Raw genomic sequence first — 16,265 nt, forward strand, 5'->3', positions numbered from 1 at the left:
ATTTGGTTGCTTTTCCTGGGGCTGTTTCAGACCTTGTTATTCTATTGTAATTTTCCTGTAACACTTTGAAGACAACAATGGATGGAGTCTTGCATTTCTTCACCTTTGTTGTTATGTTCTTGTTTGTGGTCAAAGAGGAAGTACCCCTTGTGCATGTGTCTGTTTATAAAAGTGACGTGTGTGCAGGTATGGCCCAGAATTTATTGCTGGTACAATAGAAATCTTAACAGTGTGACTCAGTTTTTTCTTTCTGAACATCTGACTAGTGATTCTAAGAAGAATGTTACAGTTACATATGAGAAAATGTTGTCAAATACAGCTAAAATTGTAACACATGGACTTCTTTGGTTTCTGTCGCTTCTCTGTGATTTATTTCTACCCTTCCATTGCTGCTTTGGACTGCTGGAGAAGGTAACAGAGGTTATCAGCCCTAGGAGTCATTTGTTGTGGGGAGTATGAGCTGGATGTTGGCTGTTTCTTCATCTGTTGGATGTTTCTGTTCCTCTCCCTAGGATCCACTTGACTTTCCTTGGTATTTTTGCTAGTATGTTTTTATTCCTCTTTTCTCTCTTCATTGGTCTAAAGCTTCAGGTTATCTCTGAATTTATTGTGTATGGTTGCCCTTTATGTATGTTAGTTACTATTTCTTTGTTGCCCCTAAAGCCAGGTTTGCTCAGCTATAGGTCTGCATTTTTTAACTGTGCATTAATGAGTTTTTTAGCTGAGGGGTGTCCTGGTGGCAAGGCTGTGTCCTGTCTCTGTGTCCTGCCTCATGTCCCATGCCTGTGCTCCCGTGCACTGCATCCTCTTTCTCCACTGTTGGCGTGCTAGGCCAGTATTTCTCAACATCACTGTAAATTCCTCTTTCTGTGGAATATAACTAGAGGTTATAACACACCAAGGTAAACAAAAGTAAATGGCATCTGGGCAGTTGGAAAAGCTGCTGTCACAGCTAAACTGCATAAATCTGAAGTTCTTACAGAGGAAGCCTGCTGGATCTCAGTCCTGGCCTTGTGGCTCGATGGGGAGCACATGGGCTCCTGCTGGAATTGCTGCATTTACAGGGCTGCATGGCTATGGTTTTCCCCTCATTTCATGTCCCCAGATGTCACTTGCAAGTCTAGGAAGGGTGTTGCTGACCCTCTTATGACTCCAGGCCCTTGAGCAGGAGAAAATGATCGTGGAGCAATCCTGTCTTACACTGCCTTGTGGGGAGCTGTGTGTGTAGTGCTTAACTATGATATACATCCAGCATTGCTTACTGGAATGCTTCACATAATGCTGTATTTTCTTTTATGAATTTCATAATTAGAGTAAATGCTGTATTCTGCATATGATTAAGGCAGCCTGGGTGTCTAACTTTTTCTGTTTATGTGAAATTAAGCCTTTATTCTTGTTTTGTAATAAGAGATTTTCATAAGTGTAAACTTTGTTTCCCTTGAAGATTTTTTTGCTTAATCGGCTGTTGTTGGAGTTTTATGTTGTAAATTATCTCCTGTAGATAGTTTGACAGAAAAAATAATCTTTATTTTCCTGTATTGGTGCTGATTGTCACTAATCCAATGTTACAGCCAGTCCTCATTGTGCTTAGCAAGCAGTGTAGCTCTGTTACAAAGGGTGGATGGCAATTACATGCTTCAAAGTAGGGACACAATATTTTTTTTGCATTGAAAGTATTAGAAGGTACGTGTTCCTCATTGCCCAGCTCATTGGCAGCATTTTTTTTATTCCATTGTGTGTTTGGAGGGTTTTTCTGGTTTTGAGGGTTTTTTTCTTTGAGTTGAAAGCGATGTGTGTTACACACATACACCCCCCATCCCAAAATGATTGTCTGAATGCACTGATAAGTGGTCTTAAGTCATAGAAAACATCTAATGTATATTCACAAATGCTTCCTGATTACTTGTAAGTTAACATGAAACATGTTCATGATCTTAAACTGTTTCAGTCCTAGAATTTACACTGGGATAGCTGTACTGGTTAGACCACAGACTGCAGCAAAAACCTCTGTGGGAAACACAGTGGTACTGGCAGAAAGCATTTTGGTCAAACAAACCACAGCAAGATGACATTTTGTGTGTCCCTTGGTCTTGGACCTGCAGATGTGTTTTGAGTTCAAGCTACAGCCCTACTTCATTTTAGCAATATTCTCATAAGGGGACTTGGATGTTTTGAAATTTCTCCTTAGTCATTGGACAGTAGAAAGTAAAATATTAACATTTCTGCTTTAAAATTGCATCACTGGTGTCTTACGATATCGTTGTCCTTGGTCTTGTTTCAGAATTCAAGATGAACTGTGTTACCAGGAAATAAATTTATATCTGAAGGAGTGGCACTAAATGTAGAGGAGACTAAATGTTCACATCAGCTTTTCCTAATTCTCAACAATATTTGTCTTTTAAAACCGAAATTATTCTCTACAATTAAGGAAGTAAAGTAATTAGTAAGTAGCTTTACCTGGTTGTATGTGGAACATCAGCCACTTGACTAAATCTGCTTCTAATTGGCATAAATTAGATGCAGTCTAGTTATGGTGGATCTGCTTCTTTTCCTTGAATTTTGGTTGTTAACAAGGAATCTGAAATGATCCACTATTTGATCCTAGATTGATACAATTCTGTGATGTGGATGCTGTTTCTACAGTGTTCCTGTAGCATTTTTGCTACAGAAAAGTAGCAACTTTTTAGTTGTCTGACTTGTGGCAAACAACATTATGGCTTTTGAGGAGAGGAATATGTGCTGTTTTCAGCTGAAGAAATGCCATTGCTGAATGCAAGTGAAGCAGTAACTTTGCTTCATTCTTATTTTTTTACTAATATGGGAATGGAAACATTTTGTAAACCAAACCTGTCGGCCACAAAACAAAACACTGATGAGCGAGCTCACAACCTCACAAGTAAAAGTTATCAAGATTATGAATAAAACTAGAGAGCAGCTGCTTCCAAAAACTGGGAAGAGTCAGTTTTTTACAACCTGGCCTCTATTAAAATTAGTGATCTTGGTGAGGTGATGGTTTGCTGTGCCAGGTGTGGTCTGCCCTTGGTCAACAGGTCATAATAAAGGCTGTGGTGTGTACATATATAACAATTAAAGGTTAGGCCAGCAGATAACTGCCAGTTTTTCATAGGTTAGAAAAATACTGCCTATACAATATACAGTTAAACCTTTGAGGGTGGAGTGCTGCCCTTTGTCACATTGTCCAAGCTGTTTCCCCAGTTTACGTGTTTGACAGCATTTGTGTGTTTCATGGCAAATGATGATCTCATTCCCTCCCACTGGTTAATGTTTTTCCACAGTCACCTGGAGGGGCTTGTGACAAACACCAGAGTGCCTCTGGGGTGGGCAGCTGGGAGCAGTGGAGCTGTTTATTGCCCAGAGAGGGGAAAGTGGAACTGCCCCCTCTGGGCACCAGCCAGGCCTTAAATCTGCACATCTAAATACAGAGATGTCCACTAAGAAGCTCTGAAGACAGCTGTCCTAATGATTTGCTGTTGGAAGTTTGCAGCCTGAAATGTGCATATTCTCTTTGGTTTTAAAACCATGGCTGCAGTGTTTGTTTTTATACAATTGCTCCAGGCCTATGAGCGTTTTCTGGAGCAGCAAAAGATCTTGATTCAGGTTTTAGAGATTGAAACTCAGGCTTCCTAGGAGGAAGGCCAGGGGTATGCTTACCTATGGATTGCTTTATCTTGGTGCCCTTTACATTCCCATGCAAAGATTCTCTCTGTAGAGGGTTAAAGGAAGTAACCTCAACTTCATGGTGTAGCTCTGGATTTTTTTTTTTTGGTTTCTTCATCTTCACCACTCTAAATACTTTAGTTTCTTCATCTTGACTCAGCAGTTTTGTGAATTGGATGTCCTTGAGGCAGTAGTTAAAAGTATGTATTCTGAAATATCACTTAAGAGGAAAGTGATGTTTAATTTCAGTCTTTCACTTGTAGACAGTCTGTGATCCCAAGTGTTACTAACATAGGAGAACTGCATCTTTTTGTTGGCAGACATGAAGCAAGTTGGTGTGAGTAGCATGCCACAGAAATAAAATCATAAAAGAGCAAAAGATGGGATTTTCTTACTTTGAGAAACTGAGCCACTTAATGAAAAATGAACCAAAAGCAAGTTTTCCAGATCTGGTTGTGGATATCTGTGGAATCTAATGTGAAAAGAACTTGAACTTCCATTCTCAGTTTTGTACTTCTTTTGTGACAATTCCCTTGGTTTTGGTTTATTGAAGAGTAGAACTGATTTACAGCAGTCATCCAGTCTGTAAGGACTGGGCATTGTGCTCTGGGGGTGGGCCAACCTCTGACATAACTGCAAACCCAGCTAAAAAAATGGGGTCCGATTTGCAGTACAAATTGGACAAACGTTGTAACAATGTAGCGGGATCCTCTGAAATGGAAGCATTCCGATAATGCAGGCAGGCTGCTGGCTTGTTCCCTTTCTTTGAATCCAAATGCATCAGAATGTGCTTGATTGTTTGCCTCTGCAGCCTGCTGTGAAATAGCTTGGGCCAGTGACAGTTTACAAGTTAAAAAGACAGCTTTTTGGCCACTGACCCTCCGCGGGAGTCTAATCTTTGTTTTGTAGATGCCTCTTTATCTAGGGAAATTACATCAAGAAAAGAGGTGTTGGATTACTTCCTCATTGTTCCTCTTTGTTAAAGATGACCTCCAAAGAATTTTTACAGGCTGATTTGTACTTTTCCTTTAGGGTACATTGAGAAAACAAAGTCTTCTGTGAGAATTTCCTTCCTCTCTCGTTCATACAAAGCCTTATTTGCTTTGTTTTTGACTGTAGCTTTAGAGAATATTTGGAATGTTAACTGTGAATGTTTTAACTCCTGAATTGAAAAAGCTCAAGACTGTTAAATTAAAAAAAGAAAAAATAAATATAAAAGTCCCCTTTTTCAAGTTGGCATTACAATATTATTTGTGAGGGACTACTTGTGACAGAACCTCCCTACAGAAGATAGTAGTAGGAGAGAACTGCATTTCAATTAGTATACCTTATTTCACTCAAGGTAGCCAGAATCAACTTTTCCATAGGCACAAAATTCCCTGTCACCCTCTGTAGGCTGTGTTCTTATCCCAGTCAGTCTGTCCTTGGGTTGTGGTGGAAGTGCTCTGCCATTTGTACTGTGCTGCCAGTTCTGGGAAGGGAATTGTCCATCCTGTTACTAAGGCCTTGCCTAAACATCTTGAATTTGGTGAAAAGTCTTAGTGCAGTCAGCTTTGCCATTCCACTTGGGTGTTTGTAGCTGTCATGGCACATGGACACAGGCAAGGCAGGGCTTGTAGATTGATACAGCTTCTCTTATGAGATTTTTCGGGCACTCAAGCCCTTCATTAAATATTAAGCATTAATGAATGTTCTGAGAAATGTGTAGCCTGAAATTTTCATGACAGTCTTTTGTTCTTTTGATAACTTAAGGTCTGTTAGGGGGAATGAGCTAATCTTAGGAGGAACCATCCACTGTGTATACATTGTTTATGCTGCTTTAATGGATGCTTTGGGAGAGGATCAGCAAGGAAAGAGCATACAGTGAATGCCACTGCCTACCTGAACAGGAAAGTTTCTGCCAGTAAGGCAGTTGAGAGGGGATTGTAGAGAGAAGCAATTTTCATTCTTCTTCCAAATACCAGCTACAACCAGAATTAAATACCTTTTGAGGATCATTCTTGTGCTGCTTACATGAAAGAACGTACTGACAAGAGTGGAGTACTGGAGAGATTGCTTTGTTTAGGGGTAGTGGGAGGTAGTCTGACCATCCAGGGCTGTGTTTTATTCTCACAAGGGAGTGACAGATCTTTTAAATTTAATTACAAACACTACTGTTAATGTGTTTTCTTTGTTTTACTACCATGTGTCATCATTTAGCTGAGGCAGTAAATCTGTCCTTGTGCCAGGTGAGTTCTGGGAGGTTGGAAGGGCTGCAGTGCTTATCCTGGGGAGTGTCATACAGAGAATAATAGCATTATCCTGTGGTGCTTAGGTTTGTGTAACTAATCTTTCCTTATCATCTTTAGGAGTGAAGCAGTGTCCTAAATATGCTGTAGTTGTGGGTGTTGACTCCTGTGGCACTGCACAGCTGCAGTGAATGCTGAAATAATGCTGCCTTCTGGTTCTCTCTGGAAAGATGGCAGGGCTGAGCCTCAGCCTGGCACTGACTGTCCTCCGTGGGCTTGGCTGCTGCTGGGGCTGTGTGGCAAGGCAGCCACACTGAATTGACTAAAGCCTCGTTTTGTGTTCATGGGCTGTGTTTAGAACCCTGCTTGCATTAAACTGCTAAGTCCTTTCTAAAAGCTGATGGAGCATTTAGGAGTTTTCTGTATTAAAAAACCCAACAGACCAAACTCTGTAGATGCTTTTCTCAGCTTATTTTAAGCACAGCAGGAACTCACTGATTCATCTACATGCTGATATTATGGATGCAATCATTAAGTAGATTTTAAGTCATAATGGCAACTTCCTCTTTAAATGGAAGCTAATTTTAATGAAACCTTTAATTTGCATGCTACAAAAAATGTTTAAGGACTTCATTTATGAGATTGATAATCTCAATGAGACACAAAACAATATTTTCCAAGTCCTCAAATGTTCTATAGCTTTCCATTTTCTAGTTTTTGATTTTGTGAACTGTTCAGTCTTAGAATGGGGCAGTAAGTATCCTCACAATGGTTCAACCATCACCTCCTGGTTAGATTCTACTATACTTGGAATTCTTAATTTCTTAGGAAAAAGTCATCCTTCACTGAACTGTGAGTCATAGAAACTTTATGATAGAACCTAAAGACTACCTATGCCTTTCCTGTTATAATTTTCACTGCTTTCTTTCATTTGTGAACAAATATTTCAGGCTATTTGCACTTCTGTGTTGGCACCTTCCAGTTGCATTCAGTCAGCAGGACATTTTTAAAAAGAAGTGAAACCAGTAGTGATGCTTTTGGCTTAGCTTTTATCTTGCTCGCTTTTGCATGCTCATTTAGGGCAAGCATATTTAGCACTGTGAGGATCCTGCATGAATGACATGGAAACATCTTATTTCACTGAACAATCCCACTGTCATTTCAAGAAACAAGAACTTCTATTTCTGCAGAGCTCTGAAGATCAGCTCCACTGCTCAATGCAAATCTGACTCGCTGGAGGTGAAATGCATTTTTTATTTTTAACCTTAGTGAATGCTTGGCAGAGAGTGCTGCTGAAGTAAATCCTCAAGGCCTGATGTAAATTGGCATTCCTCTATCTTCTTTTATTAGGAAAGCCTTTTGCAAGCTTCTTGGCCAAATGTGGTTCAGCCTGTTGTGTGGTTGTACTGTGTCCCAGAGCATTGCTCTCACAATGTCACAGAGGTGATGTAAGGACAGGTATTAGGCAATATTGGTGGTGATGCAGCACACAGTGGCAATGCTATTGCTTAAATCTGGCTTAAAGAAGAACCAGTAAAACTTGCTGGTTAAACGTCTCATGAAATTACCCAATCTGTGGGACTAACTAGGGCTGTTCCTACTGACTACCTGTTTGAAATGTGTGGAGTAGCAGGCAGGGGGTGTGCCTGTGTGTAACTGTTGTTTATAAACAGCTGCTCTGCTTACTTGCATTTTTCTGGGTTTAGCTACAGCTTCAGATTGGTTCAGTGTACTTGTTGTGGTTTAACCCCAGCGGGCAACTAAGACCCACAGAGCTGCTTGCTCACTCTGCCCCAGTGGGATGGGAGAGAGAATCATAAAAGAGAGAACCTGTGGGTTCAGATAAACACAGTTCAATAAGTAAAGCAAAAGTTGTGGATACAAGCAAAGCAAACCAAGGAATTCATTCACCACTTCCCATGGGCAGGCAGGTGTTCAGCCATCCCATCAGCAAAGCCAGGCTCCATCACATGTAATGGTTACCCCAGCCAAAACCAGCATAGTACTGTACTGAAATTGTCTCTTATAGGTTGCTTTTTAAATTAAGATGTCCATTAGCTTAATTTCAAACTGTAGTTGTTGTTGCTTACTCTTTTCTTTCTTACATCGGTTTTGCCAAATGGCTGTGTGATTATGTCTTCATGTTTCTTGCATAAAAATAGAATTGTGAATTGGCTGCTTGAAATATGACAAAAACAGTAAGATTTCAGTTCTGTGGCTTTCTGAATATTTGTTCCTGCTCTTAAAATCTACTTGCTCAACTTCTTCATGAGCTTCCTGTGTAATGTTGCTAAACCTCCTCTTAATTCTCCTGTGGCTCTTGTGTTTACCAAGTAAACAGCTGTGGCCATTTGAGCTGTTGCATCTCAGATGGAGGTTGCTGACCCTGCAGTGAAGGTAGCAGGAAGGTGGGGATGCCATCTGCTCTACTGTCAGATTGTCACCTTACCCTCCTGGGTGATTAAAGCACTGTGCCATACTGAACTCGGACAACTTGAGGTGTCATTTAGTTCTGCAGAGTCTGTTACCTGCTCATTAGCAGCTCTCTCCTCGGAGGATTGCCAGGCAGCTGAGGGGATATAATATTACAAACTGCTGCAGCAAAATTAACTATAGCCCATTTGTCAGAGCTGAGAATTATCTTGCAGTGATCATATGTAAATGAAATGAGTTCCTGTAAGGACAGAATACATTATTTATTGGCTTTTTGGAGGTGACATTTTATTACAAAACTGCCAATATCAATTCCCCATCTTATAATTTTAATTTTCCCTCCTACATTATGACAAATTTCAGCATCTTTTATTGGGCAGTAAAACTCCAATTTAATTATGCATACTGGGAAGTTAAAACTTGTTAGATGGGTTGTTTTAATGTTGTGTGTTAGTCACATCAGAGCACTTAGGTGCTACAGTAAGAAGAATGACACCAGGTGATTAGTGGGAAAAAGAACAGATCATCATTCAGAGTGATTCTGAAGCCTCAGCTGTGGCTTCACTCTCATAACACATTCTGATGCTTTCTGGCACTCAGACTGCCAAGTTCTCTGGAGATTGTGCCTCCCAGGGCTGCCAGTGTCAAACAGGGCTCTCTGAACTGGCTGCTGAAGTGGCACCACACAGGGGTGTACAAAACAAATGGGTAACCAAAAATACTCTTGATCAGGGCTCAGATTAACAGTGGTCATAAATTTTCTGAAAATTTGATCAATTCTTTAGCATTTTGAGTTAAATTTACCCTGAATCCTTTTTGCAGTGTTGTAAGTGTAAAAGACAGTTATTTTCTGAGTAGGAACCATGGGTTATTGTTTTTTGGGGGATTTACCTGTTTCTGATTGCTCTGATGGAATGAACAATGTTTGAATTTGTCTGCTGTAATTCCTTGCACAAGGAAAGATACAAACCCATTCCTGGCAGTGATTGTGACCAGGTTAATTTAAGCAAGGGAAGTATAATCACACTGTGTACTACTGCCCTCCTTGCAGTCTGTCTAAAATTACTTGCTGCTTGAGCTCTGCTTGAGCTTTGCTTGATTGCTATTATACTGGTACTTAAAGTCCTAGTTTTGGTGAAACCTAGTCTGGATGATCAAGCTTGGGTATGAGCTTCATACCTGCAAAATACAATAATTATAGAGTACCTGTGATAAGTAGTGTATGTCTAAATAATATTAACACCCCACTGCTTGCAATTTTGTAGATATAATTCATAAAAATTGACTGTGGTTTTGTAGATTTACTGCTTTTTGAAGCTCACTTTCTGTCACCTTTCAAAGTTGTGTTTAACTTGTGTTAGGATATGAAACTGTTAGTGGTCTCAAGATGAGAATTCATTACCCAGCAGTGTAGAAATGTGTGTAATTGATCCTGTGGGATTTTGGGCACATATAAAAGCAGTTGTCATAGCTGTTTGGTAGCTTGTAAGCAAGCTCTTCTTCCAGCCAACTTTTGCATTCCTCTTTTTAACTTCAGTTGAGTTACACAAACGATTTTTCTTTCAGAGCCAAGACATAATCAGCCAAACTGAACCAAGAGGAAAGAGAATATTTGAGAAGGCCTCCAGCATCTCATGAACGAACCAACGGAACTCGATAATGCTGGTTCTGCAGAGCCAGGTCTGCGGCTCAGAAAAGGACACATGTCTGACCCTGCAGCAGCACAGGCAGCCTTTGAAGAGGACAGCTCTCAGCAGAGGCTTCTAGTGGAGCCACCACTGTCTTCTGACCAGGAAAATGTAAGTCATATCATTGATTACCTGTTAGGTTTTCTAGGGAAAATGAGTTTTGACCTACGTGCGTCAGTGTTTTAATCTAACTTTTGGAAATGTGGACCATGAGCCTAAAACATTTTAGTAATAATACCAGGAAGATTCCAGAAGTATTCAGTTGAATAAATGTATGGAAACTTGGGTGACAAGACTGGGTGTAACTAGTTTTACCAGCTTTTCCGTTTTTATTTTGTCCTCAAAGAAATGAGACTTGTACTGGTTTGTGTTCTGCTGAGGTGCTGTTCATACAAAAAGATTTTTCTTCTGTAGTTTTCAATTAATTGTAAGTGAAAGGAGAAGTATTGGCTCTGGCTGCATGTAATCAGAACCTTGGCTAATTGGTATCTTTTTGATGATTAGGACAGAAAAATCTGTTTGCAAGTGTTCTTGCTGGAATTAGACTGAACAGTGCATGGTGCCCTATCTCGGACAGTAGCCAGTAACAGACTCACAAGGAAGAGCAAAAGGATGGGGAATCCCCTTGTGTTACTTGCCTGGGACACTCTCCCAGTCTTTAGCAGCTGTTGGCTCACAGATTTTCTGAGCCAGTGGCAATGTCTGTGAATTTTTGGTGCATGAACCTCTATAAATTTTAGCAGCCACAACATGCAGAAAAGCATCCACAGCTTTATTAGATGTTCTACAAAGACACAGTCCAAGCACTGGACAAAAGTACCTTCTGGTTAGAGATTTCCAGAACTGTAATTAATGCTTCTCCCAGGATATATTCAGATGGAAATCAGCATAGTTAAGTGGAGGAGGCATTCATCTTAGGCTCACTATCCAATTTATCATGGATTAATGAGTTTACTGTATCAGCTCAGTCACAGCAACTGTGTGGTTTTAGCCAGCAGCAAAAACATGCTGGTGCTACTTACTGTATGTTGGGCTGTGGCTGTAATTGCATTTGCCACAAGTTCTGGGTGTTTGCATGGCCCAGTGTCATGGATCAGCTGACATGAGAACTGGTATTTGCCTTCTCAGCTTGATGAGTTGGAGCCCTTACAGAATTTAGTTCCAAGCATTCTTGTAATGAGAAGTCAGGAGTGGTATTCATGTCTAGTGAGCCAAGCCAGTGCACTCACAGTTGTACTGCAATAACTTCTCTAGAACATTCTCAGTATCCTGATAAGGGAAACACCCAGAGAGTCTTTCTCTGTTTTGTGGAAGGTTGTGAAGTATGTGTTTGAGGTCAAACCAGTTTTGGTCTTGGCCAAAACTGGTTAGAAAAAGAAAAGTTGAGTTGTGCTAGCAGATACTTTGAATTTACATGTTTAGCTGTTGGTGTGTTTGGGATCATCTGCTTTGAAGGCTGTTTTCATTCTTGTCTCTGACTTTCCTGGTTGAATAATGAGAGTTACCTGTAGCCCGTGGATGGAATACCCAAGGTAAAAGTCCATAATTGATTATGTCTTTTAGTTCTTTCTATACATTTGCTTAGCTAAACAGAAATTATCTGGGTGAATCAGTGTTTAATTCTAGCATTTTGGCAATGAAACAGCTGAAATACTTTCATTCTCTCTTTCAGGCATTCGCAGCACATGCTGTCTTTTTGATGTTTTTGCCTCCATCCATACAACAAAAGTCTGTGTTTTTTTCATTTTGGCTCACTACAAATGTTTGGCTTTCTTGTTTTCGATTTCCTCTTTCTTGGTCTCCTAAAGTGGTGTCACAGAAATTTGGTTTTGCCATTTGGGTCTTGCTGTTGCATCTTAATCTGCATCACTTTCTCAGCCATATATGGCCTTGTGCTTTCAAAAATTTTTTTTCAACCTTTTATTCCTGTCCTCTGATTTCTTGGGTTTGTTAGTATGATGCCTTTAAATTGATTTTTGTCTTAAAAGGCTGAATAATTGGTGCTTCTAATGGATCATCCCAAAACACTTTGCTGTCAAAAGTACCAATATTGGCTTGCCAAATGGCTTTTATTATGTGATATTCTGCAGTTTTCCAGATAATCTGGAAAAACCATTATGCAGTACATCTTCTTCTGCCTTGTGTAAGCCTCAGCACAGCTGTTGCTCAAATGTCAGCTGGGATTCACTCTTCTGCTCTGCTGTGCATTCTGGCTCTGTGCATCTGTCTCAGCAGAGTGATGTGTATTCCTTCATTAGCGTGACTTCTAAGTTCAAAAGCCTCATTTTCCTCTGGTCTGGAAGAGATTTGTAATGAAGAGAACAGTAATGTAAGGATATTGTTCTTGGCTAGGTGGCAATAGTGCTCAGGCACTCAAGCTAAACATAGCCTTATAAAGGGCTCAAGCAGTGCCCACTCCATCAGTGTTCTGGTGCTGAATGCAGCCCCCATGGAGCTGATGGCAGCAATTCCATGCCTTCCATACTGAGGGAAGGCAGTGAGGGCCATGTCATGTCTTGATGGTGGAACCACTGCTGTCATTTAATATTCTTGTAAATGCTTCTACTTAGGAAAAGCTTTTATCATAGTAAATAAGTGATCTAAAATGTACTGGACCAAGGACGTGAGGTATTAGTGTAGAAATGTACATATTTTTATCCTGTGATAATGTGGCATTGTTTATTTTCCCAGTGCCTCCTATTACCATGATTATATCATTGCACTCTTATATAAAATCTTATCCAAACTCTCCTATACAAGATTCCTTTCCCTACTTGTATATCCACTTCCTGCTCCACTTGTAGAAGTAAGCAGTCTAAGCTCTTAAGAGGTATTAGTTGATGAATTTTTTGTTGAATTATTTTAATAGTCTTAAGAGGGAAGGCATGGAAGCATGTCATTGTGTTGTTCAGAATTAATTTCAATCTTCCTCACAGCTTGCACTGTATACTATGTATTTATAATTTTGATGGACCAAAATATTGGTCCTCGTAAGTAATAAGCATTTTTTTTGCCAAGAAAATGAAGATGATATTAAGAAATAAGATTTACTCCTAAAAGTTTTTTTTTTTTCTGAGGCTTTTGACCCTGGCACCTACCTGGCATTCAGTAGATAAATGTAGGAAACAATTACTAGCCATGAGCATTGAACATGCTTATTCAAAATAATAATAGCACAGCTGCATCCTTCTGCCAGTGCTGTCAGTCTGCCAATTTTATGACTATTCCTATGAGAAGATACAAATCATATACCATCAATATCCTTTTTATACCTGAACCTCTCAGTCTGTATTTTATTCCATAACTCTTTGTTCTTTCCTGGAGTGCAAATATGTCCATAGATTATCCCGTTTCCAGTACCAGTTTCAAGGACTAGATACACATCTTGCTGTTTTAAATGTGAAATTAGTGTAGTGGCAGGTGAGTGGTGAGCCTTCTGTGACTTGAACAAATAGTAACCATTTGTCTGCGTGATAAGCACTTGATTGTGAGAAAAGCATCAAGTAAAAGCTGCATAATTCTCATTCCTTCAGCAGTTTAAACTTCTTTTTCTTTTTCTGGTTTACAGTACTTGCTGATAAGGCATTTTTCAGCAGGTGCTTCCCTCCTGTGGCATCCTGGATTGCCTTGCCTTTGGGACAGCATCCTTTCTCTGAGTCTTAACTGCCTTTGTAATTCCAGCAGTGATAGTTCCTAAAGAAATCTCTCCTACTGTGACTTTGTTAAGCTGACACAATCAAATGCATGTGACTTCTTACCATGTGATGAATGGGTCTTTATGCAGCCCTGAAACCCTGTGCTTGACTCTTTCCTTTTGTACTTTAACCTGTCAGTGACAGGAGGTAAACAACAGAACCATTTTCTTTGCCTTTGTTCCAATCTCGAGTTTTCCCCGTGCTTGGATGACGATTCCATTCATCTTCCACGAAGTTGAGCTGTGAGGCACCAAAATGTGCCCGTAAGGTGGAGACTTTGAAGTGTTTGATAACCTGCAGTAAGGTTCTGGGGAGAGGTTTGTGTAGCCCTCAAGTCGTCTGAATGGGCAGAAGAAATTTGGGTAAATACTCCTCTGGATTGCTTTTCAGGGAGTATGGGCTTTGAAGGGAGAACTTGGTTGACCTCTGACAAATTTCATGATGTCTCCATGTACTTACAGGAATTTTCTAGAGCATAAATACCAAAGTGACTTGAAGGAGGAAGGCAGAAGGATGTAACAGAATTTCAGGTACAAAAGAGAATTTTTAGAGTAATTTAGAGTGAGCAAATGACTCGAGGCTTTTAACTTGAACTTACTCAAAGCCTTTTCTGTTACACAAGTGTTTATGTATTATCTACAAGAGCAGACTATAGACAGACTTTGGCATTGCAGAAGGATGCATGTGAATAAATGGAATTGTTTGCTTGACTTCCTGGTGCATGCCAGCTGAGTGAAAAAGACAGGTGAAGTCTTGAAGGTCAAAGAGAGACATTTGAGTCTTAATAGTTTTTCTGGAGGGAAATATTGGTAAATTCTGATTGTGTGAAATTTCATCCTTTGTAGATCTATTTGCAAGTTTCAAACAATTTAGCTTTCTTTTCAGTCTGGCATTTTTCTGTTGGTTCTTTGGAGTTATGACTGAAGTCTCAGCATTTACTTCTGTATTTGCCTTCTTTCTCCATTGCATTGCAGGTTTTGTTGGTTAAGTGTGAATGGAAGAGGCCTGGTAAAATGAAATTTGAGTTCCCACCAAAGCACATTTCCTTTTGTTTTAAAGCTGATTGTGTTCAAATGTTGTTGTTCTGTAGATTTCTTTACCATCTCTTCCATTCCTTCATTTTTGCAACTCTTGGGAAGAAATGTTAATTCTTTGAAAGCATGTGAGCTGACATTTTGCTTCAGATCAAAAGATCTTAACATCTGCATTTCTCCTTCACTTGCTGTTCTGAGAACTGGAAGTAATGTGAATTTCACTCATACTGCTAGTCACTGAAGTAAGTGCTTGAATAGAGTAAATTTTTCTACAGAAAACCATTTTTGGATACACAGAGCAGAATATCTCCAAGTATTCCCACCTAGACAGTATGAAGATGTTTATGGAGAGGTTTCCAGGCCCCACAGGCCTGAGCTGGTCAGATGCTGGTGCCTCCCTGTCTGGCACTGATGTGCCTGGGTTATGAACAGACTGTCAGAGCTTGAAAGTCTGCAGGAAAGGCAAACTGGGGATGCACTCAGCCTGCATGGGCAGTGCCCAGAAGGCTGGTAACATGTAGGAAATGGCCATTCTCCCTGTCTGCTCTGTCTCCCAGAAAACTCTCTGGGGTACCAAGGAATTTGTCCTAGATGATGGTTGTTGAGTTGCAGCTGGATTCAACTGTGTCCTCTTACTGGGGAGTGTTTCTGTGCTCTGGGAGGGCAAGTGTTGCTGCTCAGAGTTTGCTGCCTGTCAGCAGGTTTTGTAACCATTGCTTGCTGTGCTGTGTGTTGAAACTAGGAGAGGGAGGGAGTAGTTCTGTTTATAATTCACTGGCACAACAGTTTCCCTGCACAGGGGTTAGATTCCATGGGTTTTGCCTTTGTTCTCCTGGAGATCCTATCTGCCTGATTTGGGCAGCAGTGGGGAGGGGGTGTCGACCTTTTACAGTGATATAAGAGAAAAAAATAATGTTGTACTGGTGGGTTAACTTGCATCTTCCTCCAACTGTTTCAGATTGATAGACTCTGCTGTTTTGTTAAGTTCAGCAGTACACTTTCAATCTCTCTTTGTTTATTTTTGTAACAGAGCATTTCTTTTTCCATAAGCCCAGCATGCTTGTTTTCTTTTTCTGTTGTCAGGATTAACAATGGCAGAGGAGCAGAAAATGGCACATGAGACTCTTCTGCAGTAGAAACAATCTCTACAGGCCCTCCCCCAAGCTACTGCTGAGCACATGTTGGCACTGAGGCCCTGAGTCCTTGTCAGATACTGGGCTTTGACAGAAAATCAGTATAAAATAAAAAAATCAGCTCAGAGATTCAACAGACCCTTTTCATCTGAAGATATTTGAGAAGGGAGCTAGTTCTAGTCAGTGTTCTAGCAAGGCTGCTGCAAAATGTGACTTTGTCCTAGGACTATTTGCTAAATGAGTTTTGAATGTTAGTGCTGGTTTTTAATGAGTGCCAGCAAGCAGTCACCCATGACCAGTTGTGTAAAGCTGTTTTCAAGTGCTGTATTAAATGGACTGTATCTTTTATAAGAAGGTGACCTACAAAAGAAAAACA

At 40.2% G+C, this 16,265-nt stretch overlaps 1 protein-coding gene across 2 annotated transcripts in view; it reads left to right on the forward strand.

Moving 5' to 3' along the window:
• ADIPOR2 (adiponectin receptor 2) overlaps positions 1-16,265 on the forward strand; it is a 44,159-nt gene that overhangs the window by 12,227 nt on the left and 15,667 nt on the right. For both annotated transcript variants that reach the window (XM_041398567.1, XM_041398566.1), the window contains exon 2: positions 9,906-10,138. In XM_041398567.1, the coding sequence (XP_041254501.1) occupies positions 9,974-10,138 (165 nt within the window). In that variant the 5' untranslated portion in view covers positions 9,906-9,973. The remainder of the gene's footprint in view (positions 1-9,905; positions 10,139-16,265) is intronic.

Source organism: Onychostruthus taczanowskii, unplaced genomic scaffold (genome assembly GCF_017590055.1).
Source record: "Onychostruthus taczanowskii isolate IOZ18803 unplaced genomic scaffold, ASM1759005v1 scaffold15, whole genome shotgun sequence".
NCBI classification, from domain to species: domain Eukaryota; kingdom Metazoa; phylum Chordata; class Aves; order Passeriformes; family Passeridae; genus Onychostruthus; species Onychostruthus taczanowskii.